General features: G+C 63.5%; 7 protein-coding genes across 7 annotated transcripts; 3 read left to right on the forward strand and 4 right to left on the reverse strand.

The window, feature by feature from the left end:
- VTJ83DRAFT_6276 (uncharacterized protein) lies at nt 1–1,874 on the reverse strand (the record flags this gene model as incomplete). The annotated part of the gene is made up of 2 exons (XM_071012969.1): nt 1–1,199; nt 1,277–1,874. The coding sequence occupies 2 exons, from the start codon at nt 1,872–1,874 to the stop codon at nt 1–3; spliced, it is 1,797 nt and encodes a 598-aa protein (XP_070863903.1).
- Nucleotides 1,875–4,822: 2,948 nt separating this feature from the next.
- On the forward strand, nt 4,823–6,661 carry VTJ83DRAFT_6277 (uncharacterized protein; the record flags this gene model as incomplete). The annotated part of the gene is made up of 2 exons (XM_071012970.1): nt 4,823–5,105; nt 6,009–6,661. 2 exons carry the CDS (start codon nt 4,823–4,825, stop codon nt 6,659–6,661), a joined length of 936 nt encoding a protein of 311 aa, XP_070863904.1.
- Nucleotides 6,662–7,778: 1,117 nt separating this feature from the next.
- Nucleotides 7,779–8,693, reverse strand: VTJ83DRAFT_6278 (uncharacterized protein; the record flags this gene model as incomplete). The annotated part of the gene is made up of 1 exon (XM_071012971.1): nt 7,779–8,693. One exon carries the CDS (start codon nt 8,691–8,693, stop codon nt 7,779–7,781), a length of 915 nt encoding a protein of 304 aa, XP_070863905.1.
- A 1,343-nt stretch (nt 8,694–10,036) lies between these two features.
- Nucleotides 10,037–10,750, forward strand: VTJ83DRAFT_6279 (uncharacterized protein; the record flags this gene model as incomplete). The annotated part of the gene is made up of 2 exons (XM_071012972.1): nt 10,037–10,288; nt 10,355–10,750. The coding sequence occupies 2 exons, from the start codon at nt 10,037–10,039 to the stop codon at nt 10,748–10,750; spliced, it is 648 nt and encodes a 215-aa protein (XP_070863906.1).
- Nucleotides 10,751–11,159: 409 nt separating this feature from the next.
- On the reverse strand, nt 11,160–13,308 carry VTJ83DRAFT_6280 (uncharacterized protein; the record flags this gene model as incomplete). Its single annotated transcript, XM_071012974.1, has 8 exons — nt 11,160–11,262; nt 11,342–11,776; nt 11,844–12,220; nt 12,308–12,339; nt 12,444–12,722; nt 12,841–12,959; nt 13,055–13,100; nt 13,203–13,308. The coding sequence occupies 8 exons, from the start codon at nt 13,306–13,308 to the stop codon at nt 11,160–11,162; spliced, it is 1,497 nt and encodes a 498-aa protein (XP_070863907.1).
- A 2,049-nt stretch (nt 13,309–15,357) lies between these two features.
- VTJ83DRAFT_6281 (uncharacterized protein) lies at nt 15,358–16,281 on the forward strand (the record flags this gene model as incomplete). The annotated part of the gene is made up of 1 exon (XM_071012975.1): nt 15,358–16,281. The coding sequence occupies one exon, from the start codon at nt 15,358–15,360 to the stop codon at nt 16,279–16,281; it is 924 nt and encodes a 307-aa protein (XP_070863908.1).
- Nucleotides 16,282–17,848: 1,567 nt separating this feature from the next.
- VTJ83DRAFT_6282 (uncharacterized protein) lies at nt 17,849–23,905 on the reverse strand (the record flags this gene model as incomplete). The annotated part of the gene is made up of 1 exon (XM_071012976.1): nt 17,849–23,905. The coding sequence occupies one exon, from the start codon at nt 23,903–23,905 to the stop codon at nt 17,849–17,851; it is 6,057 nt and encodes a 2,018-aa protein (XP_070863909.1).
- Between the last annotated feature and the right edge of the window lie 1,271 nt (nt 23,906–25,176).

Genomic DNA, 25,176 nt, shown 5'->3' on the forward strand with positions numbered 1-25,176 from the left:
CTAGACCCCCGAATAGCCGTTGCGATACCCCCCCACTCCCGCCTCCTGCGGCAAGTCGATCACCACCTTGATCCCATCCGAATACCTCTCGAGCTCCTTCATCGTGCGGATCCCCGTTCCAAGCCGCCCCACCGGCAGCTCGCCTCCCGCCAAGGCGGCCTCCCCCTCGGGGAACCGCACGTCAAACGACAGCGCCGCCGTGGTCGAGTTCATCCACAGCGGCAGGCCCGGCACCCGGCTGCTCCGGACGATGGTGAGCGCCGTGAAGACGGCCGACGCGAGCGTCACGAACGCGGGCAGCGCGAGGTACGCCCAGCGGACGCGCACAAAGACGACCGTCTCGGCGCTGCGCCCCGTCACGGCGGCCGGGTCCGAGAGGTTGGACCGGAGCTGGTCCGTCATGCTGTCCACCATGGCCTGGAACGTGCGCGCCATGTCGCCCTGGCGGAACGCGTCGCCCATGCCCCGCGGCGGGTTCGGCGTGCTCAAGCCGTTGTAGATGTTGCCCGCGAAGCGGGTCGAGTTGAAGAGGAGCTCCACGGCGCTCAGGTCGGGCGCGCGCGCCGAAAGGGGGGGCAGGCCGGGCTGGTTGAAGTCGACGTCGTAGATGCCTCGGCCGCTGCGGTGGCGGACCAGGGTCCCCGGCTGCAGGCGGACGAGCTCGCGGTGGCCGACGGCAAGCTGGCCGCCGGCGTAGGTGACGTTGGTGTAGCGGTAGGCGACGAGGTCGATGTCGCACTCGACGATTTCCATGTTGGTGTAAGGGTCGGTGATCCAGTAGCTGATGGGGTCGGACTTGATGCGGAGGACGGCCACGCGCACAAGCTCGGCGCCCAGGCTGGTCGGCTCGGGCCCGGTGGTTTCGGCGCGATGGCCCTCCATGCGAGGGCGGGCGCCGGTGCTGATGATGGTCTGCCAGTGCGTGGCGGCGAAGGAGCCGTCCAAGGCGACGCCGCCGGGGGTGGTCAGGTTCATGTTTTTTCCACCGCCAATGTATCGGTCTCGGCTCCAAACGGCGGTGGCATTGCCGTGGGCGTCAAGAGTGGCGGCGGTGACGTCGGCGCACGTGGCCGCGAAGCCGAGCGAGACGTACGTCCCCGGCCATTCGCACGCGGTGCTGCAGTTCAGCACCGGCGCCGAGCCGAGCCCGAACAGGCCCCGGTAGACGGCACCCTGCATTCGGATGTCGGCCGTCATGGCTGCAGATGCGGTTAGCGCCCCGGTCTCGAGCCCCTTGATCCCAAGAAACCAATCTGCCACGTTCTGGACCACGTACGTGAGACGTTGATGACGCCGCCCAGGTGCCCGATGATGCCGGCGCCGCCGTTGTAATAGTGCGTCAGGCCGAGGACGGCCGTGGCGTTGTCGACAAAGATTTCCTCGGGAGAAAACTCGACAATCTGCTGGATGAAGGTGTCGTAGGCCAGGGCGATGATGGTGACAAAGGCGCCGAGGGACACCAGCGTCTTGGGCCGCTTGAGCAGCAGCATCACGGCGCCGTAGGGCCCCCCGGCCGCCTCCTCGATCAGGTCCAGGTCGGCCAGCCTGCGGGGCTTCAGGAAGTGCAGCCACTTGCCCTGGCTGATGCAGCTGGCGACCGCGCTGGCGGCGGCGGTGTTGGAGGCGGTCGAGAAGATGGCGAGGGTGGCCGAAAGCTCGAGGAAGAAGCTCCAGTCCGTCAAGGGGCGATCGCGCATGGCGCCGAGGATGGCCATGATGGCGGCCATGGACGCCAAGCTGCCCAGCGTCATGAGGATTTCCCACCACCAGCCCCATGGGGTCCGCTCCCACTTGCTGGGCTGCTCGCCGGCGTCGGGCTCGAAAAGAGCCTCCGTACGGTGCCGCTTGGGCTCTTGCTGAGCGTCGTACTCCATGGCTTCGTCCGTGTTCTGGGCCAAGGGGTTCTGGTGCCGAGGAGGGGACGGCGGCTGCAGACCTTTGGAGAACAACAGCAGCCCATCGTGGAAGCCATGGCACCGCCCATGTATACATACGTCTATAGTAGCCTAGATCATGCTGAACGTCGGGCATACCATGCTTTCTCGGTGCCGCGCCTTGCGCCTCTTCCATCTATGAAACGTGCTGCGTCCGGACCAACTGCAGTCGTTGTCGCTGCCCCGGAATCCGTCCGCCTGAACGGCAGGGGTCGCGGAGTGCATATGATTGGACGATGGCCGAAACGGCCCCCAAGCGCCATGCCGACTTGGTCGAGCCGCGACCTTCAGCCGCGCATCGCGCACCGCGCCCTGCAAGAATGCGGCACAAGCCAACAACACAGACTCTTCAGGTAGCGCTGGATCCCTGGATACGGGGCTTGATGCGGATGGACCAGTCACCTTCCCGCTGGCGATTGTTGCCAGGAAGGCCGGGTGGAGTATGTATTGCAGAGGGCATAAGCCGGGCGGTAAGCATGAGGTGGTGACAGGAAGCGTTGAGAGAGAGAGAGAGAGAGAGAGAGAGAGGAGGCTAGAGGCACTGCCTGCTTCCATCAAGAGGCACGGATGAAGAAAAAGACATGATAAAGCTCAGGTGATTGGGAGTCCCGGTCGTGGAGCCATGGTCCCGAGCGAAAAGCATCGGGGAAGTTCATGGCTTGGGGAAGCTGAGGCGAGCCAAGCAGGCAGCAGGAATCGGGGTTCGTTCCAGGAAGCCACCAGCGGCAAAGAGGCATTGAGGACATGATTTATGTATGTGCCTATCCGGCAGGGCTGAGTAGATATACTCGTAGTATTTGTTTTTGGCATCCTACCTTACCTCTAGCCACATGCGGCTCATCCAGCGGATCTGGGATGGTGCAACCGTCGAGGATGGGGTGTGGCGCTCCCCCTGCTGCACTTTTTGAGGTGTTGACGCGCCGGAAGGGAACAGACCTAACTACTATAGTCGGAGCTTCGTCCAACCGACCGATCACCTGCAGGCTTCCGGTCTTGGCCCCCTCGTCCCTTCCCCGCTGCTGTCGGGTCACCTAACCGTCGCTATCAACTGTCGCTATCAACTGTCGCTATCAACCGTCGCTGCCAACTGTCACCGTCCACTGTCACCGTCAACTGCCGCTGCCAGCTGCCAGCCGGGACAACGGCGCTCTGCTGAAGTGGCCCGTGCTCTGATCTCTCTCCTCGAGACCCCACACCGGGCGCACAGAAAACCCCCACACAACACGTGCGGTAGCCTTCCACCCGCGCATCACGTTTCTTGGTCGCTTGCGTCCAGCCGTCGTTCCAGACCACGTCACGAGCCAGAGCGAAAGGTGAGAGTCCCTCCAGCAAAGAGACAACAAGCCGAAGATGCAGCGCGGAAGAGGGGCTTCTGCCCTGGCAAGCTGGGTCGCGTTGCACAAACTGTTTTCCCGTCTTGCACCGGGCAGGTTGCAGCATCACAGCAAGGGCGAAGAACCCCCCCCCCCCCCCCGCGGCGCCCGTCCCAAGGCACAAGAGACAGCAGCAGACAGCACGGTACACGGCAACGCTCCCGGACAAGTGAAAGCTTGATTTTTCGCCTTGCCATCACATCCTGTGACGCATTTGCCGTTTCTTCGCCTTCCTAGTCATGCCGTTGGGAGGGCGTGGCAAACGAAATCCCGACTGCCCCACCATGCTCCATCTCGATCGGAGGCAACTTTGCCGTTGCGTCCTTAGTAATCAGGGCAATCAATAGGGGGAGCCCAGGCGTTTTGGCCCGGGCCGGCTTGGGCCACGGTGAAGACCCAAGAACCCAGACGTCACCGCAATCCGGTCCCTGTTCTCACCGAACCTGGCGATGCACGACGACGCTTGACACGTGAACGACTTGCCAAAACATGCTATCGGGTGTGGTTAGGCGGTTGGTGAGGTCGAGGGGAACAACGGGAGCCGGCTGCAGGCAGCGTCATGCCCCCCCATTGGCCACGTTCTCGATGCGCCGGATACTCACCCGGGCGCGGGCGGTGGAGGGAGAGTGCTGAAGTTTGCCGAAACGCGGGATTCATCCTGCTTTGACTAAGTGAATCCACACCAACCTCGGGAGCCCTGGAGGCCTGGAGGGTGTACCGCCCATCGCCCTCGCCGCAGCAGGGCAGCAGGGCAGCAGGGCAGCACCACCACCACGAACAGCGACAGCACGCACATGCACACACGCCCACACGCCCACGCTCCCACACGCGCATACTCTACATAGTACGTTTCGCTAAGACACCTACCACTCAGGCGCCCTCTCCCGATCCCGTCTTCTTCAGCACCCGGGGGGCTAGACTTCTCCTTTCGGGTACCACTCCACTTTCCCGCCGTATGTAGAGTCTCTTGTCCGCGCGCCCTCACCTTTGTCCCGGGACCTCCACCTCCTCTTGTCTTATTGTGCTGCTGGCTTGTTGTGTCTTGCCTCGCTTCGTCTCCGTTCAATCCACCCGACCACCCTCTGGTCGAGGCCATCTCGAGTGCAACAAAAAAAAGACGAGCGGACAAGGCGCTCTTTTTTTTTGTTGTTGTTTTTTTTTTGTTTTTATCCCGTTGAGCGGCTTCGAACCCTGAAACCGTGCAAGCCGAGGCGCGAGCCGGGAAAGTGGAATCTAGCGAACCAAGGAGGACCCCGCTTCGCACCCTTTGTTCCGCCTTCCGACTTTCTGCGGCCACCGCCGACATCGCCAGGCCAGGTTTTTTGCACATTACCAAGGCCAAATCCACCCCCGACTCCCCCAACGCCAACCTCCGGATCCTCGTCCTGGACCCTTTTCTTCCCATCGACCATCACCGTTTTCGCGACAACACCACATCGCCGCGCACAGGGACGCCTTTCGACCACCGACCGGGCGCGCCGCGACGCAGCGCTCGCAGCCAACACCGCCGACGCCATGGCTTCCTACAGCAACGGACGGGTCAACGTCTCGCAGTACCTGCGCAACCTCAACGTGCAGGAGCCCGCTGTCGAGGAGACCTTCATCACCGACGAAGATCTCGAAAAGGACCTCGCCCTCTTCACCAACACCCAGTTCTTCGACTTTGAGACGGGTCGCCAGACCGATTACCAAGCACCGCCCGTCAAGCCCGAGGCCCTGCGATCCCCAGCGACCGAGACCACCCCGACCGAGTCCCTCATTGGCGACTTTTCTTCGGCCTACGACTTCCCTCTTCCAGGTGGGTGGTTTTTTGCCGTTGTTCTTCTTTTTGTCTTCTGATCACTACGCCCCTCTCCTCTCCACCGTCGCAAACCCGGTTTCTATGCTGGGGCTGGGGGGAGGGGGGGAGGGGGCCATCTCGTCGCTTTCTGATGGCTCTGGCACTTCCTCTCCCTCCTTGTTGGGAAGGAGATGGATTCCTCTCGGTGGCCTGCCGGGTTCCGTTGCAACCCTCTGGCGAGCAAGTGCATCGCCGCGGAACTCGGCAGCGCGGTTGGACACACATGCACCGCAGATACACGCACACAAGCGTGCGCGTGCGGACGAGGATTGACCTGCTCCCGTGGGGATGAGGGGTGTTCCCCCGAGGATGGCCATGGAGAGAGAGAGAGAGAGAGAGGCTTAGCCCGTTGGGGGGAGGGGGGTGGTGGTCACCGCACAAACACGCACACGCATCCATTGACATACACACCACACCCCCCCCCCCCCTTCCCCACCCGGACTCGATGACCCCCAAGCCGCTGGAGCTTCCTGCTTGATTGGAAGGGTGGCCAGAAGCAGCAGCGCGCATGCGGCCTGGGGCGTACGGGTTCCCTGGGCCCCGCCTAAATGGGCCTGGCAAATCACGGCTCTTCCCGTCGATGGTGCCATTTCTCGTGACTTTTGGGGGATTGCACCATCGGCCCTGAGACATCGACAAAGGGCTGCCGGCCAAGGGTTGAATAGCCCCGGACTCCGCCTCTCCCGGGTGCCGTCCCGAGCCCTTCGGTGGTCAGCAGTCCGAGTCTATCGCGACGTCTTTCTTGCGTACCGCCCGCGGTCGAGAGCTTGCCGTCGTCGTTTCTGCGCTTTCGCTCTTTTTCGTTTTGTTCGCTCCACTCACATCAGGGTCGCCTCGCTGACCATGGCACGATGCCTCCAGGCGACTTCGGCTTCGGAGACTACAGCAACACCTTCGCGTCGCCCACCATTCCGGCGTTCCCGGACACCCACGCCGCCCTGGGCAACCACCTCCAGCCCATCCAGCACGGCTCCCAGGCGCCGTACGCCCCGGCCCCCGTCCGGCACCAGCAGCCGCACCACTCGTCCAACGGCTATGTCCCTGCCCCGGCCGCTCCCACCGCCGTGGCCCCGCCGCCGCTAGGCGCCAAGCGCAAGTCGGACGCCATGGCCGGCGCCGGCCACGTCCACCCGCACGCCCCCGGCCCCAACGGCCGCGTCCTCAGCTTCGAGGAGGCCTCCCGCCTCGCCGCCGAAGAGGACAAGCGGCGGCGCAACACGGCCGCCTCGGCCCGCTTCCGCATCAAGAAGAAGCAGCGCGAGCAGGCGCTCGAGCGCAGCGCCAAGGAGATGTCGGAGAAGGTGACCATCCTCGAGGGCCGCATCTCGGCGCTCGAGACGGAGAACAAGTGGCTCAAGAGCCTCGTGACGGAGAAGCACGGCGGCCGCGAAGACATCATCGAGAAGCTGCTCAAGGAGGTGGCGGCCGCCGAGGCCAAGAGGAAGGAGGAGGAGGCGACCAACGGGTCCAAGGAGAACAAGGAGAAAAATCAGGAGGAGGGGCAGAAGGCCTGATCTGATGGGTGCGACGGGACGACCGAGTCGACGATATGCCAAAAACGATCGGCAACCTGTTGACGATGACGGCGGCCGGCAACGACGCATGTGAATTACGGACACGTCAGATGGAGATTCCCCTCCTCTTCCTCTTTTTGACTCGAATGGTTCCTTTTTGGTTTTCGTTTTTTTTTTTTTTTTTTTTTTGCTCATTTTCTCGGACGATGAAACGCCGAGCAAACAAGCGCGTGCATGATATCACGGGAGTGGCGTTGGTTGGGCCGGGTGGAAGGGGAAGGCGGGGGGGAATTGGGATTTGGGGCCCGGGGGTTCATACGGGCGCGGCGGACCCAAGGGAGGGGCGACGAGGTTTGGGAAGGGCAAGATGGGTGGGGTGGGTTTCTTGGGCTGAGGATGATGACAAAGGGAAAAAAGAGAGAAAAACGAAAAACAGGCTACAACCTATGGCGTCCGGTATGGGTGGCATATGTCCTGTTGCGTTGCTGCTGCTGTCCAAGCTGTTTGCAATCGAACGCTGTCATGTCTTTCTCTCTCTCTCTCTCGGCTATGAGACTCACTTGCTCACATATTTTGCTTACATACACACACCCACCCACCTACCCACACACACACACGGACATACAATGATATATGATGCCCACTAGACTTGGAGTGGGATTTACGGGTTGAAGGGGGGGACGGGACGGGACGGGATGGGATGGGATGGAATGGAATGGGTTGGAATGGGTTGGGTTGGTTTGTCGCATCTATATCTATATACCTCCTTGCTCTCAACTATGAACATTTACGCTCTCGCGAACAAACCCAACTGTCTTGTTGGAAGGTGTGATTTTTTTTTTTTTTTTTTGTTGGGGGGGGGGGGGGGGGCATGTCATTGAGAATAAAGAGAATGAGCGATTCTATTGCCGACTCCCGTTTCCGATGCTTTCGATGCTTTCGATGATATTGCATGCATGGTTCCCCATGGTCCATGATTCATCATCATCGTCATCATGATCATCATGATCACGCGTAAATTCCCTCTTCCCAGACGAGCATCTTGATTTCATGACGCAGCAGAAGCCTCCTCCTTGTTGTTGTTGTTGTTGTTGTTGTTGTTGTTGTCCTGTGCGGGTTAGGACGCAGGCCCGGGCTTCGCGTCGGCATCCCGCCCCGCCCGCAGGTTGGCCAGCCGCAGCTGGTTCCGCTTGCCGAGCACCCGCAGCGTGTTCTGCCTCTCAATCTCGGTCATCTCGTGCCAGTTGGCGATGCGCGACACGGTCCCGTCGCGGCCCACCACCATGGGTCCCAGGTTGTCGAGGGCCACCGCCTGCCCGTTGACCACCACCGTGCGGAGCCCGCTGCCCTGGGCCAGCTCCTCGCGATCCGCCTCGGTGGGGGCCGGGAGCAGCGGCAGCGGATTCTTCTTCTTCTCCTCCTCGGTGCTGCCTCCTGGCGCCGCGTCTTGCTCGGCGGCGGCTGGCTGGGACGACGGCTCGTCTGCGGCCTCGACGGAGGCTGCAGGAGGAGCGGGTGCGGCACCCCCCTTGCCGGGCTGGGCAGACGAAGAAGAGCTAGAGGAAAATGATGCGGCGCCGGGGAGCGGTGGCGTGCTCGCGCCGGGTGCGGGGTTGGCGGCGTTCTCCACGCTGCTGGTGGTGCTCATGGCGCGGCAGGTGTGGACGGGATTAAGGAGGGCGGCGGCGGCGGCGGCGGCGGGCGTGCAGAGGCCGGGCGTGGCAGCACGAATGCTGGCAGGAGGAGCGGGGGGAGCAGCGGCTCGCGTCAAGGAGAACGCGGCTGTTAGCGCTGCCGCGGCGACGGTTGGGCGCGTCGTGGTGGTGGTGGTGGTGATGGTGGGCTTGGAGGGGCGGGTCGGTGGGGGCGCCGAGGAGCACAAGGCCGCGGCTCTAGCAGGGATGCGAGGCTGAAGCGGCCGTCGAGAGAGGAGGGCGGATGCGCGAGCGGTGGTGAGGACGGTGCGCCGGAGCGGGCTTGGGCAGGCCTGTGGGAGACGCTGACGGGCTGCTGCCGCGGCAAGGATAGGCATATGGAAATGAGAAACGGGCGGTGCAGGCGAAGGGGGTGGGGAGAGGAGCCCGCTGCATGAATTGCCTTTACTGTGAGCTCTGGTGGAGAGAGAGAGAGTCTCAGGAGCCTCTCTGTGTGGTGAGTGAGGGCTGCTGCGCTTGGGAGAAAAAGTTGGGGTGTTGGTCAATTTCCCTCCGTTCAAACCCCGTTGTTGTGAGCGCTGAGGAGTTGGATTCAAGGTGAACCGGTTTGGCCTTCAACGACATCACGATCACTTGACATTTTTAGCCTGATGCTTGGGGGGGGTTGAGGCTCAGGAGATACTAGGCTCTGGAAGTGTCTAGAAGTGTTCTCTCGGTGAGCCTCGGTGAGGGAGACCTGTCTCACCTCGGTGGCGACCCTATGCCAAGCACCAACATCCCGTTCCCCGTCGTGGAGGGCTGCCCGAGCTCCTCCCTCCTTCGCTCGCTGCCGCAACTTGAAAACCAAAAGCCTATCAAAACACCTACGGCCATTCTGACATGAGAAGCAGATGCCAACATGCCTTGACTTGGACCCTGCGGACTGAAACATGAGCCAGCGTCTCGTTTCGACGCTGGCCTTTCTATCTTGGGCCTGCCATCCTCCCTGTCCCTGACCACCCCTTGATGCCTTTTGGCCTGCGCCGACACAAGCCGACGGTCCTGATCACGCAATCCGCCGTCCAGAAATCGTCAGCAAGCTTCTTTCAACCTCGCACGCCCCGGCTGCCGCACCTGGGGTCGTGCTTTTTCCTCCACCACCCGTCCTGGGCTTCACCGACGTCTCATTCCGCTCTTTGGACTGTCGCCGTCGCCATCGACCCGTTCCTGCGAGAGCATGTACACGCATGATTCCCCATCTTGCTCTGCACCGAGGCTTGGTTATTCACCATCCTACTCCGATGCCACCCATGCTTGAGCCACCCGCTTGCATGTATTACAACCCACCCCCCCCCCCCCCTCGGGCCAGGACGCGAGGTGTCTTGTCTTTTTGTCCATCTCCGCGGGACGGGAGGACTTCCAAGGGAGCTAGGCCACGGGACCACTTCGTACGTGGAGGCCACGATTTCATGCTAACATAGGGTGTACGGCCTATACGTTGCTCCCACCCGACCCCCCACGAGCGTGGAGGGCCTCGTCCCGCGCACGTTCTCTCCCACCTAACGGGGGCTAGACAGGGTCCCTGGAAAATATAGGGTAACTAATAAACAAAACCCAACCTCTTCCCCCCTCTCGCTCCCTCGCTGCATTCCGCCGTGGGTTTCCTGTCATCCGGCCGCTGGGGGGGTGTTCCGAGGTAAAGGACCAAGCAGTCCGGGCCTCTTTTGGAACCAACCCCAGGATGCGATGGCTTGTATGGCGGTGGTTGGTTAGTTGGGTGGGGGAAGCCGTCTCTGAGCGTCCAAGTTGTCCTGCTCGCTCCTCGGCCGCGAGGGGGAAGCGGGTCAGCACGGAGGAGTGTATGTACTATACACCCCCCTCGATGCCGCCTTTACGTCGAATGCTACGTCTCGACCCGAGACGCCCCCCTCGAAACCGACCTTTCGTGGGGCCGACAAGGGTATCTCGATGTGGAGGGAGTGTTTACATACACGTATGTACATCCTACTTCTCACGCCCTCGCCACAACGCATCCCAGACCTCGCTAGCCCCTCGATAGACTCGACGTCCGCGGCTCCAGCCTTTCTCCAACGACCCGGCCGCCTCCGCCGAGGTTGATCACAACGACACCAACAGGTTCTCACGCCGCGAGCGCCCCGCATCCCATGTTGAAGATTCGATGGCTCCGATGAATCCGCACGGCATCCGCGTGGCATCCAAGGACCCGCCGGTTCGAGCACGACACTTTGCCGAAAGAAAGAAAGCCCACGCCATCGTTGACTCGGCCGCTCCGTGCTCCGCCGCATCTCCGACGCTCTCGGCGTTTGACATGAACCCTCACGGACATCCACGACGCGTAGCCACTGCCTTTCATCTACCCGGTCCACAGAGAAAGCTCGCTTCGGCACTCGAATACAAGAAAAATTACGAGACGCGGCCCGAACGCGCTGACTAATAGTTAAGTCACAAAGACACGCGGACAGTAGGGACCCAGCGATTTCGGGACGCCTTTGGGTGCTTTTGAGCGCAAGGCCAATTCAATTCCTAATAGCGCTTCATGCCTGGCTATGCAGATGCGTGTAGCAACAGCCTATACATGGCTCGTCTATGATTTATTCCCCCTCTGCCGAATCGTTTCCTCCTGTCCGATTCATGGAGCATCGGCTCGAGGGAGCGGCGGCCGAGACGTATTGATATTCCATCCGTAGCGAAGGAGTTGGGATGAAGATTCCACATACACACACACACACATACACACGCATACGGAGACGCATCCTCCTCTCTCTTTTTTCTCTCTGACGCTCCACGTTACGTTGGGGTCGGTCACACGACTTTGGCCGTTTAGGCTTTTTCCTACCACTACGCTAGTCCTCGATCGCCTCGGTGTCCGTCTTGATGCCATTGGTGATGCCGTGGGTGATGCCGTTGGTGGTGGCCGAGTGACCTTGGGCGGTCAGTTTCTTAAACCTGCGCGGTGATGCTCGTCAGCACACACTTTCTTTTTCAACAAGACGACGGATACGATGAAGAAAAAAAAAGCACCCACTTGTTAATCACCCGCTCGATCCCGTCGCACCCCATCTTGAGCACGTCCATCTTGGGCCCGTAGGAGAACCTGACAAAGTGGTGGCACGGGCTATCAAACAGGTCCCGGCGGCGGGAGGGGTTGAGGTCGAAGAAGATGCCCGGGACGACAATGACCTTTTCGTCGAGGCAGGCCTGGAAGAAGTTGAGGCCGTCCGAGATGGGAGCGGGCAGGCCCTCGAGGTTGAGCCACAGGTAAAAGGTCGAGTCGGGCACGTGGCGGATCACGAAGCCCATGGACCGCAGGCGGGCGACGACGTAGTCGCGCTTGTCGCGGAAGTGGCGCTGCAGGGCGGCCATCTCGGCGCGCACGAGCGCCGGGTCGAGCATGGGGATGGCGGCCTCCTGGAAGGGCACGTTGGTGCCGCCGTCGAGGTAGGAGCCGCAGGAGCCGATGCTGTCGTCCTCAAAGAAACGGGCGTCAGGGTTGGTTGGAGAGGAGAGGAGGAGAGAGGCTCACTCACGCCTTGATAAACTCCTTGGGTCCCAAGATCCAGGCGACCCGCCACCCGGGCAGCCGGAAGCGCTTGGTCAGGCCGTCGATGATGAGGACGTCGTCCTCGTCGACGTCGACGACGTTCTCGGCGGCGCTGACGGTGGAGCCGTCGCAGCCGCTCGTGTAGTTGTAGCCCGAGTAGAACTCGTCCGACACGAAGGTGGCGCGGCCGCGGCACAGGTTCTGGATCTCGGCGAGCTCCGGGTTCTGCACGAGGCGGCCCGTCGGGTTGCGCGGGTTGGAGGTCAGGATGACGCCGGTGCCGCGCGAGATCTCCTCGGCGATCTTGTTGGGGTGGATGTGGTAGCCGTCTTCCTCCGAGAGGGGCACGGGGATGGCAGCGAACTTTTTGGGGGGGGGGGCGCGGCAGGGTCAGCGATGGGGCGGTTCGTCATGAAGCGATTATGCTTAGGAAACAGGGGGGAAACCTACGTTCTTGAAGAGCGAGAGCATCTCGTTATACGCTTTACGGTCCCCCGGGTCAGCACGCCTCCGTCCCGTCACATCCCCCGACGCACGCAGGAGAAGAGGGGGCGAGAACAAAAAGAAGAAAAAGGGACAACCCTACCGGTGTAATCGGGAATAAAGAACCCCACGTAGGCGTTGTTCAAGACGGCAGCGATGCGGATCAGCCCGGCGCGCCCGCCGGGCACGATGGCGACGTTCTCCCAGGTGTATTGGCTGGGCTTCCCCTGGCGGTGCATCTCGTTGTACAGCCTCGCGACGGCCTCGCGCAGAGGCTTGATGCCGGCGGTCGGGCCGTACTCGCGGCTGGCGGAGCCGATGTCGATGGTCGTGGGCCGCTTGAAGCAGCCCTCGATGTCGTCGTCGGCCTCGGGCGCGCCCTCTGGAACATGGCCCAAAAGAGGTCAGGGGTTTCCTTTTGCTCAACCTCACCAAGGTGGCCAAACAAGGGGGAGGCGGAGGGGAGCAAAGAAAGGTCAGGGAGCCCGTATCGCACGTACGTCCCAGGTTGGCCCACTTCTCGGGCTCGTCGAAGAAGCCATACTCTGCGGCGCGCTCGGTGCACCAGACGACGCCTGTGGAGGCGCGGCTGGCATCGAGGCCGGCGTGGGGGAGATGGCTGAAGGGGGGGGGGGGGGGGGAGAAAGAGGTGTGTTTGTTAGTCGACGGAGCAAGAAGAAGACTCTACGAGGAACATGTATGTCAAGCACGTACCCTTCATGGGCGGCGCGGAACTGGCGATGGACCTTGCTGCTCGCCTCTGTTCCTCTTAGCATCGAGGGGGTCTTTTTTGTGAAGGGGTTTAGGTTGTCGGAACCAAGGTGGCTGGACGGTATGGTTGATGGGGAGGCACGTTACATACCGCTCTGCCCCATGGAGAAGCGGCGGGCAGGACGGGGGACGCCCGTATTCCGGTTGATGCTGAACTTGCGCTGGCCGAAGCCGTTGGGGGAGTCATAGTTGGTCATGATGAAGGGAGGTCCCGCTGATGCGGCAGGGATGAGGAGGGAGTATGGAGTTCTCGGGTGAGTTGGGGATGGATATGGATAGGGAGGTGAGTGGGATGGTTCAACCCGGTTGCACGTCGATTGAGACTGGCAGATGGATGGATGGATGGATGGATGGATGGATGGATGGATGGATGGATGGATGGATGGATGGATGGATGCAGGGGCAGGCAGGTTGAGACACGACATTTATTTCTCTTGACCTTTTTTTTTTTTCTCTCTCTCTCTTGTTTCTTTGTTACGCCATGAAGCCGTCACCAACGCCCTTCCAAGCTGAGGGAGGCATCGGCGGCACAGCACAAGAGGATCCCAAGCCCAAGCCCAACGCCGGGGAGCGGTAGCCGTGCCCGTTGCCTCCGCTCACCGCAACCCACTTACATGGCCAACGAGAATTGGGCCAGCGAAACACGCCAGCGCATCTCACAGGTCTTGGTGCTTGCTGCCAGGAAATCTCGTTGCTCCGACGCCGTCTCTGTCGTCATTTTTCCTGCAGGTCGCTGCATGTCACGAGGAAGCCTGCGAATGGGACGTTGGGGTGGTGGCGGCGAACGTGGGCCGCCGTCGGCAAGCGCCAGCGCACGCCAGCGTTGTCCAGGGCGCAACATCTGTAAGCTCGTGGTTGGGTTCGCTCGCCTAGGCTCACCTTTGACATGCTCCACGTTCCACGTCCTCCAGGGGTTGCTGCGATCGCCTCACCGTCTCACCGGCAACCGACAGGGCCGGCCCGGCCATCTACCGCGTACTATAGCTACCGCGACTGCGTTAGTACTGCGCACATGCTGCGTACGGTGTAGGTAGCGTTGACCGTTGGGGGAGTGTTGGCGCCTGTCGGGGGTGGGGCAGACTGGACCAACCGCCCAGGGGGGGAGGTCCACAAGGCGGGTCCCATGGGCACGGAACGGGGGACCCTAGTGGAGACGGTTTTGCTGTGTACTATACCTTGGTCGGCCCAACCGGACCCAACCTACCGACACCGACAAAACACGGGCCTCACCCAAGGGCGATCATGACGTCGGTCCAAGCAGCACATGATGAGTTTGGAATCGCAACGACCCGGAGAGTGTGCCAAAGGCAAACGCCCCAAAGAGCACCCGTGACCATGCCGCGGCAGGGTCACGGATCGTCGAGAAATCCACCTTGTCGCATGCATGATTCTCTCATGCTGGCCGCCTCGGGCTCGGAAGCGACAGCAACCCACCGCTCCAGCTCCCTACCGCAAGGAGGATCTGCCATCCGAATCAAACACGGCCGAGGCTGCTACTATACGTAGCGAAGGTTTTTGTGAATGGAATGGGGGCGGGAGGGACGGTGGCTTGCCAAAACTAGAGCCGCTTTTCCATTCGTGTTTCGCGGGACAGAGAGGCTGAGCTGAGGCGGTGCAGCATTCAGGCTCTGAAGGGGCCGGCGGGCTATGCTCCCCAGGGCTCAACGAGCATCCCCGCTTTTCTTGGGCCCTGGTGGCGGGCCCATGTTCCACGTTTTGGGCGCAGCACGTGTACGCAGTAGCACAGGACCCGCCTGGGCTCTCCTGTGCCGGCGGTGCCGGGGATCGCCTGGCCACGGCTCACAAAGATGGCAATGTCAATCGCCGACAGCGCCCCGGTCGGTTCCCGGTTCCGATCCACCCTACCGGGTGGAAACACCGATCATCATGGGATGCGGAGCCTGGCATCAGGCTTTTTGGAAGGCGTTGAGCATGCTGCTGGGTGTGGAATCCAGGAACTGCGCGGGAGGTGGTGACGTTTAAAAGCGGCGGCAATCGAGGCCCGCTACTATCGGACCGGAGGGCGCCAACAAGCCAAACCTGTAAGACGCACAACCTACCTACCTGCTGCGTAGCAAACAAACAACTTGGACCACGCCCTGGCCAGAAGCAGCCAGAATCAAAGACGAAGACCACCACCGCATTCCTGCGCCGTCCGTCCCCAAGGCCTCTTAACCTCCCCTTGGGTCCATCTCGCTTGGTTCTCTCACCAACACTCTTCCTCCTCCTCTTCCTCATCATCAGCCATGTCGTCACCAACAAGATCCTTGTTGGGCTCCCTCAAGAACAGAATGACCAAGAAGGACCGCTCTCCATCCTCCACCCCAAGGTCCAATCACCACGCCACGCCACGGGGCCCGGTTCCAGCCTCAAGCGACCGCCTCCCACCGCCTCCTCCCTACTCGGCCGTGAGCCCGTACCCCCCGGCCTCTTCGTCCACCACCACCTCCCGGCTTGGCGGTACCCTTGACCCCGCCGTCGCCTACACCTGCGCCTCCCCGCCGCCAGCGCCAGCGCCGGCCGCCTTCCCGACCGCCTTCCCGGCCAGCAGCGGGGTCGCCGGCGAGCCCGACGACCCCTACGCCTTCCTGGGCTCCTTCGACACCATCTTCCTCATCGACGACAGCGGCAGCATGGCCGGCAAGTCGTGGCGCGAGGTGCGCCAGGCGCTCCGCAGCATCGCGCCCATCTGCACCGCCCGCGACGCCAACGGCATCGACGTCTACTTTCTCAACGCCCGCAACCCGGCCGACCCCGGCGGCGGCGGCGGCGGCTGGCGCAACGTCGCGACGCCGCAGCAGGTCGAGGCCCTCTTCTCGGCCGTGTCCCCGGCGGCGCCACCCCGACGGGCACGCGGCTCAACCACCTCCTGCGCCCGTACCTGCGCGAGTACGAGCGCGCCGTCGCCACCCGCGCCGGCGGGCCGGACGACTGCGGCGTCAAGCCCGTCAACGTCATCGTCATCACCGACGGCGTCCCCACCGACGACCCGGAGGGCGTGCTCCTCTCGGCCGCCCGCAAGCTCGACGCCCTCGACGCCCCCTCGCACCAGGTCGGCGTCCAGTTCTTCCAGGTCGGCTGCGAGCCCGGCGCCGCCGAGGCCCTGCGCGAGCTCGACGACGGCCTGTCGGCCCGCGCCCCCGGCGTCCGCGACATGGTGGATACCGTGACCTGGGACTCGAGGTCCGGCCGGCCCGAGCTGTCGGCCGACGCCATCCTGAAGGTGGTGCTGGGCGCCGTCGTGAGGAGGTTAGACCGGAGGAGGTTGAGCCGCTGAGCAGACGGCCAAGGCCCAGGGGCGAAATGGGTGTTTGTTTTCTCTTTTTTCTTTTCTCTTCTTTTCTTTTCTTTTCTCTTTTTTTTTTTTTCTCTTCTTTTCTTTTCATCGTGTAATACCTCATCTTTTTTTGCATCAGCGTTCTTTTCTTCCTCTTTTTTCAAAAAAGACCGCCTGGAGTTGGGGCCGGAGGATAGAGGACAAGAATGAAAAAAAACAAAACCAGATAGACAGGACCGGCGGGATGAATCAAGGGGAGGAGGGGGCATAAGGCATAGAACAACTACAATGCTACCGTGCGTAGGCCGGTGGTGTGCATGCCTACATACAGGGAGGCAAAGGGTACAACCACGATGAATGGATTTTTTTACACCTCTGGATCCGGCATGGCATTATTCACCCGCAACGCGGTGACTTTGACAGGTGTGCTTTAATATATACCACCAATCCACCAGCGTTGGCTGCATGCCCGTGTTCTTTCGAGTGGGAAACGGTCCGGCGATGGCACCGGCGATGGCGATGTCCACCCCGCATGCCATGCCCTGCACCTCTCCATGACAACCGTTTATGGTTCATATGGTACGTACGAACCATGCCAAGGGGCCATGTCACAACCCCCTGCTCGATTCTGCACGTCATCGCGGTCCCCGGGTCGGGTACCGTAGCCGGCGCGACCTGTTGAACCCCCCCCCCTGCCCCCTCCCCCCTGGCCATATCCCATGTTCTTGGCCTGCGATGCAAAGTATAGTTAGTATACACAGTAAACTAGTACGTAACGCCCACCCCCTTGGGCACCCCCCCCCCCCCCCCCTCCCCCCGGTTCTCTCCCCTCGAAAGCACAGCCACCTCCCACCTCGACAACCCAACACCGCTTCATGACAAGCCAGACAGGCTAGTAGTACACAGCAAGGCCGAGGCCGAGCAAGGCGGAACGGAACGTACCTCCAACCATCGCAGCCTCGACGACACAAGGCCATCATCCCCGGATCCAGCCTTGCAAAGAAACAACCCGGACTTTTCCAGGGTCGAGACAAAGGTTCATCCGGTGCGTGTGCGTGTGATGCAACGTCCCAACTGAAAAAGAGAGGAATCATTTCGAGAGGACACAAAACTTTCCTACAGAGTACACGTACAAGAATACCTCATGAGCCTGCCTGCTTTCCTCGACCGCCAGAGTTAAAAAAAAAAAAAAAAACTCTACTGGAACAAACAAGACTCGTCAAGAACAGAAAAAAGACTATTCCGTAATAACACCTATTCCACCCTGCCCTGCCCAATGATCACCCATCAACGGTAGCGTGCCTCGCCCTGTGTTCCCCGTTTCCCACTGTGTCCGTTGTCCGTCGTTGCTGTTCCCACCCAAACTCCCTAGAGCAGAAACCCTCCCTCTCTCTTTTCTCTCTGTCTCTCTCCCTTCATTAAAAAAAAGTGTAATAGAAGCAAAAAGAAGAAGAAAAAAATCACGCAAAGCTATCCTCAGCAGGCCACCTCCCGCTGCTCTTCCTTCTCCTTCTCCTCCTCTCCTCCTCCTCCACATCCTCCTCCTCCTCCTTCTTCTTCTCCCGAGGCTCGGCAGAAACAAAATGCGACAGCCTGACGAGCCCCTTCTCCCTCATGGCCCGCCACACGGCATCCTCGCCCTCGCCACCGCCCCCGCCCTCCGCCGCCGCGATCAAGGCCGTAGACGAAAAAGAAGAAGAAGCAAAAGGAGCCGCGGGAACAAGGCTCTCCACGTCCAGCGGCAGCCCGTCCAGCTTCCGGACCCTCTTGCACCGCTTCGCCACCATGGTCTCGTACAGCCGCCTGCGCACGCGCGTGTCCATGTCGAGGCGGGCGCAGTACCGCGCGTCGTGCTCCGGGTCCTGGTCCGGGAGCGCAAACTGCTCCTCCGCCGCTCCGGCCTCGTGGTCTTGGCTGGCGTTGTCGTCGCCGTCGTCGCCGTCGTCGTCGTGGTCCTCCGCTGCATGCCGGTTTCCACCCCAGGAGCCGGTCTTCCGGTGCTCAAGTACTTGCTGCTGCTGCTGCTCCTTCTCCTCCCGCTCCGCACCCGCTCCAGCAGCAACGGCGGCGTCGTCGTCGTCGTCGTCGTCGTGGCCCTCGCTGCTAGCAACGCTCACCAGGCTCTCCATCCTGCGGTGCCCCTTGCCCCTGCCTCCGCCCCGCGGCGCCGACCACCTCCTCGCCGCCCCGACCTGCACCGAGGCGTAAAAGCCCTGGGTGAGGGGGTTATCCCGGAGATCCACCACCGCGAGGCTCCTCATGCCCTGCAAGACCTCGAGCACCTTGGGCCCCTCGCGCAGCCGGTTCCCCGCCGCGAACAGCTTCTTGAGCCTTGCCACGCCGTTGAGCGGCCTCAGATCCGCCAGGGCGTTCATGTTGAGGTTGAGCACCCGCAGGTTCGGCACCGACAGGCCCAGGTCCTCGGGCAGGCTCGACAGCCCGCAGTTGGCCAGCTCCAGCAGCTGGAGGTTCAGCAGGTCCACCTGGGGCGCGAACCCGCCGCCGTCCTTGTTCCCGGGGCCGTCGTCGTCGTCGTCGTCGTCGTCGTCGTCACCGCCGCCGCCGCCGCCGCCGCCGAGGTAGTTGCCCGAGAGGTACAGCTTCCGGACCTCGTAGGCCCTGCTCAGCAGCCTCTCGAGGTCCAGGCGGCCCGCGCCGCGCTGCTCCCGCAGCGAGAGGCTGTCGATCTTCTTGGCGCGCGACAGGCCGGCGACGTGCGTCAGGCGGTTCCGGTCGGCGTGCAGGAGGCGCAGGTGGGGCAGGCCCGCGACGTTGAGGGTCTCGAGCTGGTTGTCGTCCAGCCGGAGGTGGCGGAGCGAGGGCATGTCGCGGGCCTTGCCGTCGCCGTCGCCCGAGGAAAAGCGCGTTAGGAGGTTCGCCTCGAGGTTGAGCGAGGCGAGGGCGGGGAGCCGGGCGAGGTGGGCGACGCGCGAGATGCGGTTGGCGCGCAGGTCGAGGTCCGTCAGGCTCAGCAGCGCGGCGCCGTCCAGGTCCAGCTCCTCGATCCGGTTGCCGCGCGCGCGCAGGGCCTGCAGGCCTCGGTGGTGCTTGATGCCGTCCAGGTCCGCGATCTGGTTGTTGTCGGCGCGGAGGGTGCGGAGGTGCACGAGCCCGCGGAGCGCCGACAGGCTCGTCAGGCGGTTGTTGGAGACGTCGACGTACTGCAGGTGGATCAGGTGGCTCCAGGCGGTGAGGCTGTCGAGGCGGTTGTGCGCCATCTTGAGGTTCATGACGGTCCCGGGCACCCCGTCCAGCCCCGCGATGCGGTTCTTGCTGGCGTCCAGGCTCTCGAGCCGCCCGCAGTACGCGTCCAGCTTGTGCAGGGCGCTCAGCCCCTTGCCCCGGAGCCGCAGCTCGCGCATGTCCTCCCAGTAGGGCTCGAACGGCTCCGCCTCGGCCAGCTTGTCCACCAGCTCCTGCACGGCCATGGACATGACCCGCTTGGACCCGTCGCCCGTCGCCAGGCGGTGGTTGTCGACGACGTAGCTCGCCTCGAGCGCCGGGGTTTCCTCGCGCCGGCGAGGGTGGATGGTGAACTCGGACAGCGGGCTGAGCGAGAGGTTGCCGACCACCTCGGCGAGGATGGCGGCCGCGTCGGCGCCGACGGCCGGGCAGGCGCCCGAGGCGCGGCGGATCGGGGTGGCGACGAGGAGGCTGACGCTGGCGTGGCGCATGCCGCCGTCCGAGGACGCGGCCCGAGGCGCGACGCTGTAATCGTTGACGAGGCTGAGCTCCATGCCGTGGGCGGCGTCTTCGTGCGACGCGTCCTCGGCCGCGGGGGGGAGGAGCACAGGAGGCTGCTGCTGGTCGGGGGCGGGGTCCTCGTCGCGCTCCGTGATGCGGGACACGGGCCGCGTCGACGGCATCATGGGCTTGCCGCGGACCGAGAGGTAGCGCGTCGGGCGGGAGTCGCTGCGCGGCCGGGCCGGCGGACGGTGAGCCGTTGCCGTTGTCGCCGCCGTTGCCGCGTGCGGGGCGGGCAAATCCTGGCTCTGATCGTCCAGGCTGTCGGACGACGGGACGGCAGCGGCATCGTGGAGGATGGACGCGACCGGCGACGAAAAGCTGATGGTGAGCCGCCGGGGCTCCTTTCCGCGGGCCTCGCGTTCCCCTTCCTCCTCCACCACCACCACCACCTCATCCTCCTCTTCCTCTTCCTCCTCCTCGGGCCGGCGGCTCCGGCTCCTCATCAGGCACGATCGCCTCGCCCCCTCCCTGGAGAACGACGCCGACGACCTAGGCGGTCTCGACGGGCTGGGCTCCGGCACGTGGGACATCATCAGCCTCGGCGGCACTCGAGCGCTGCCGGCGGCGCCGTCCTTCTTCTTGGAGCCGCCCAGCATGAGGTTCTGCATCTCGCGGGTCACGTCGACCGACAGGTCGGGGATGTCGGCGAAGGGATCGTCCTCGCTCATCTCGGACTGCGAGAAGCACCGGTTGTGGTCTCTTGACTGCGCCGACCCTTTCCGCTTGACCCACACGTTGCGCTGCCGGTCCAGGACCATGTCGCCGACCTGGTCGGGGATCAGGTGGGACACGCTCTCGGGCATGATGGTCTTTCGGGCCTCGGAGCCGCGGGACGAGTGACGCGAGGAGCCGGTCGGCAGGGAGTGCCGGCTGGTGCTTCGCGTGCCGGTGCTCGCGGTGCGGTTGTGGGAGGGAAGGGAGCGAGGAGGGCTGCCGGCGGGGGAGCCTTGTTGCCGCTCCGGGTTGCGAGAGAGGCGAATGTTGGGAGGGTCGCTGGCGACGCCGCGGTCTTGAGGACGACGATGCTCGTGCTCGTGCTCGTGCTCGTGCTCGTGCTCCGGGCTCGTCTCGCGGGTCCACCCGCCGGGGCTCTCTGAACGCAGCCCCGGAGCAGGAGCAGAGGCAGGAGCAGGAGCAGGAGCAGGAGCAAGAGGCATGCCGGCCTGGGTGCCCGGGCGCGAGTAATACATGGACGTCAGCAGATCCCCCATGTCGCTGGGCTCCTCGTACTTTTTCAGCCGCTCGACCAGGGCGGGATCCTCCTGCTTGTTGGGCATCATCCTCGCGACCGGAGCGCGGCCCTCGCGGCTGGGCGGGCGCGAGAAGGGCTCCTGGGTCGACTCGTACGAGCGCTCCGAGCCCGGCGACCGCGGGCCCTTGTCCTCGTTGGACTCGTCGACGCTGGCCAGGCCCGTCGGCAGGCCGGCCTTGCTGCGGATCATGGCCATGATCTTGTTGGCCTCGTGGATGAAGTCCTCGGTCTTGATGGACGGCTTCCGGCTCGACTCGGCGGCCGAGTTGGCCGTCTGGGGCCGCGCCGTGGGGGGGCGCGCCGTCGGCGGCCGCGAGTGCCGGCTGGAGCGGAGAGGCGACCGCTCGATCTCGGGAAAGGGAAAGGGGAGGCGGTCGAGCTGCGAGGGCCGCGGATCCGGAGACGGCGTCCACGACCGCGGAGGCGCGTCCTCTTGGTATCCGGCCGGGCCGGCGTCGCCGTCGCCGTCGCGGCCGCTGCGAAGGCGGCTCCGGCGGCTCGGCGAGGGGGATTCGGGCTCGTCGCTGTCCGAGCCATCGGAGCTGTCGGGCCTGTGCAGGGTGCGCCGCCGCTTGGGCGTCGGGGCCTTGGACGGCGAGGTGCGCGGCCGCTTGAACTCGGGGCCGGAGGCGTCTCGGCGGCCGCCCGGGGGCGAGAGGAGCTCCGCGTGGCCGGGCAGCGAGGACCGTCCGTGACGGCGCGGCGGATGGGAGCCCGCGGGCTTGGGGCGGCGGTGGACGACGAGGTCCGGCCGGTCCGCGGGCGACGAGTTCTGGGCGATGTGGAAGATGGGGGCGGCGCGCGGCGGAAGCGCCGGGTCGTCGGGGTCGCGGTTCTCCTTGTTGCCCTCGAGGGCGGTGGCATCGTGCGTGATGGCCGAGTCGTTGAACTCGTACCCGTCCAGCTCGCCGGCGCCGAAGCGGTTCGCGTGGGACGGCGGCAGCGGGGGCGGCAGCCTGTGAGGATCGTAGCGGTCGTTGACGGCGTGCTGCATCGGGCTATCCGGGTCCGCGGCGATGGAGAAGCCGCTGTCGCCGCGTTCGCGTTCGTCGCGCACCTGGCTCAGACGCCTCAGCAACGTTTGGTTGGTAAAGGTGTCGTAGGGCTGGAAGAGCTTGAGCGGGCTGCCGCTCGGGGCGAGGTGCGGGGGAGGAACCGGCCGCTTCTCGAGGTTCGCGTCCGGGTCGGAGGCGTCGGCGGGCGCCTGCTCGGACGCGTCCCAGCGCTCGACGCGGACGCTGGGGAACTGCTTGGGCGTGCTGGCCTGCAGCGACTCCTCCGGGTTGAGCTGCGAGCTGTCGTTGAGGGCGGAGCTCAGCATGGGGTTGCGAAAGGACCCTTCTCCTCCCTCCCGGCTGCCGCGCTGGAAGTTGACAAAGCCCGCGAGCCTCGCCACGTCCTGGGTCGTGATCGAGTCTCCGGCCCGCGAGGCCGTCGCGTGGATGCGGACGGAGCCGTCCCCGGGGTCGGCCGAGAGCAGCATCTGGTCCTCGCGCAGCGTCTCGAGGCGGCGGCGGAGCTCGTCGGCCGGCAGGTCGGCCGGGGCGAAGGCGGCGCCGCCGTGGCTCGCCCGGCGTCTCTCGAGGAGGATGGGGCTGAAGTCTTCGTTGCGGACGTCGCTACGGCCGCTGACCTTGCGCGAATCGGCTTCTGCGGGCTGGCGCGCCGCGGCGGCGAGGTGCGAGGGCCTGCTGCCGCCGCCGTGCTCGTCGTGCTCGTCGTGCTCGTCGTGCTCGTCGTGCTCGCCGTGCTCGCCGTCCTCTGTCCCCTGGCTCGCGTCGGCCGGCTCGTCGGTGCAGCGGTACGATATCGGCGCCTTCTTCCGCGGCGGCTGTCGGGGCTGGGCTGCCTCTCGCGCAGGGTCTTGTTGGTCTTGCTCGTCTGGCTCGGGAGGCGGGCTGGAGGGGAGGGCGGGCTGCAGGCGCGAGTGGTCGTGGGTCGAGTGCGGGGGCTTGAAGATGCTCTCGAGGCCGGTGCCGGCCGAGGTGAAGAGGTCTCTTTGCTCGCCGTACGACAGGTCGCCGTAGACGAGCCGGCGCTTCCACTCGGGGGTTTCGGCGCCTCCCTTGCCCTTGGCCTGGGACGAGCCCAGCGACCTGCGGTGGACGGTGTGGCGGACGACCGAGCCGGCGGACGAGGTGGAGGCGGTGCGGCAGGCCTGGCAGTCGCGCTCGTAGCCGTGGGCGTGCTTGACGCTGGTGGTGATGTCGTTGGACAGCTTCGAGGCGGTGCGCCGCGCGAGGGCGGCCGAGCGTTCGTTAATGCTCCTCTCTCCGAGGACGTGGCTGCCGGGGCTGTTGGCGCCGGAGGTGGTGTTGGAGGCGGGGTTGCTGGCGGCGGCATTCTGGAGCTTCCGGACGTGAGGGCTTAGCCGGGGGATCCTGCTGGGAGTCTTGGGCTTGGAGGCCATCTTGGGCGCGGGAGAGGGGGTGGCTTGGGGCGCGGGCGACGCGTCGGCGGGGGACGCGGGCTGCGACACCCAATCTTCGGAGAGGGAATCCAGCCAGGCGTGACCCATGGCGGTGGTGGTTGTTGTTGTCGTCCTTGTCGTCGTTGTCGTCGTCGTCGTCGTCGTCGTTGCCGTCTATGTGTGGATAAAAATCGGGTGAAAAGAGCCGACGTCAACCACCCATGGGGGGGCGGATGATGGCAGGGGGGGAGGAGGGGGTGGAGGGCGGATGGTGGGATGTTGGTGGTGCGATGTCGTTGGTGTTGTTTTGGTTGGCGGGGTTGATCCCAGGCTTTCTTTTTTTGTTTTTTCTTGTCGAGGCGCCTACTGCAGTACTGCAGTACTGCAGCATGTATAGTATACTACTGTGTAGTAGTACGCAGTAGGTCGTCAACAGAAAACCCCCCCCCCTAAAAAAAAAAAAAAAAAAAAAAATAAACCCACGGAACCTGGCCTGGCCTGCTGGAAATGCCAAATAAAAAAGAAAAAAAAAAAAAGTGTGAAGGACAGGTGCTCGCCCTCACCCGTCGGGAGCCCTTGCTTGAGCCGTGTCTCCCCAACCCAAGATTGTCAGGGGATCAACCTGGACTGGAAAAAGCAACAGGAGAAAAAGAAAACAGGCGATGGTCTTCCTGGTCCGACAAGGACGGCACCCAAAAGGGATGGGCTAATTTGGGCTAGCGAGTGGTGGTTTTGTGAAGATGACGATTCCCAGCACCGTGGGCCTGGTCGAGATTGGTCCAATCTTCAGCTTGTCAAGTAATTACACGGTACATGGTGTACGTGGTAACTCTTCGAGCTTGTTCGCTTTCCCGTCGCGAGGGAGGGGACCAGCCATGTTTACCCAGTAAACACTGGGCCAGGGGCTCTCATTGGCCAGCCCGGGCCCCGCTTTTCATCGCCCTGGCAACCTCGGGAGCTCCCAAGGAAAGTCCGGTCGAGGCCCCACAGCTGCCTAAGCCGCTAGCAGGTGCTGCACAGTAGAATACACAGTGCGCAGCATAGGAGTGACACAGTGCGCAGCACGCGCTACGAGGTGCAGCGCTGCATGTGACCGCGCGACCCTAATTTCAGGGGTTCCCGACGCGATTTTGGCGTCGTGGACGCGTCGCGCTCCACTTTCTCCAGCCACAACCCTGAAAGCATGGAGGACCCGGAGGAAGTGCCTGGCGCTGGCTCGTTGGGCTGCCAAACTCCAAACCTACAACACAACACAGTCCAGCAACCACCTGGGACCACCGCCACCGCCGAACCTCCCAGCACCGCACCGGGCACGGCACCCCGGGGATTCCTAGCCACACCCCATGAGGGATCCATCGACTGTGTATAGTACCTAGGGA

This window comes from Remersonia thermophila, chromosome 6 (genome assembly GCF_042764415.1).
Source record: "Remersonia thermophila strain ATCC 22073 chromosome 6, whole genome shotgun sequence".
Taxonomy (NCBI): Eukaryota; Fungi; Ascomycota; class Sordariomycetes; order Sordariales; family Chaetomiaceae; genus Remersonia; species Remersonia thermophila.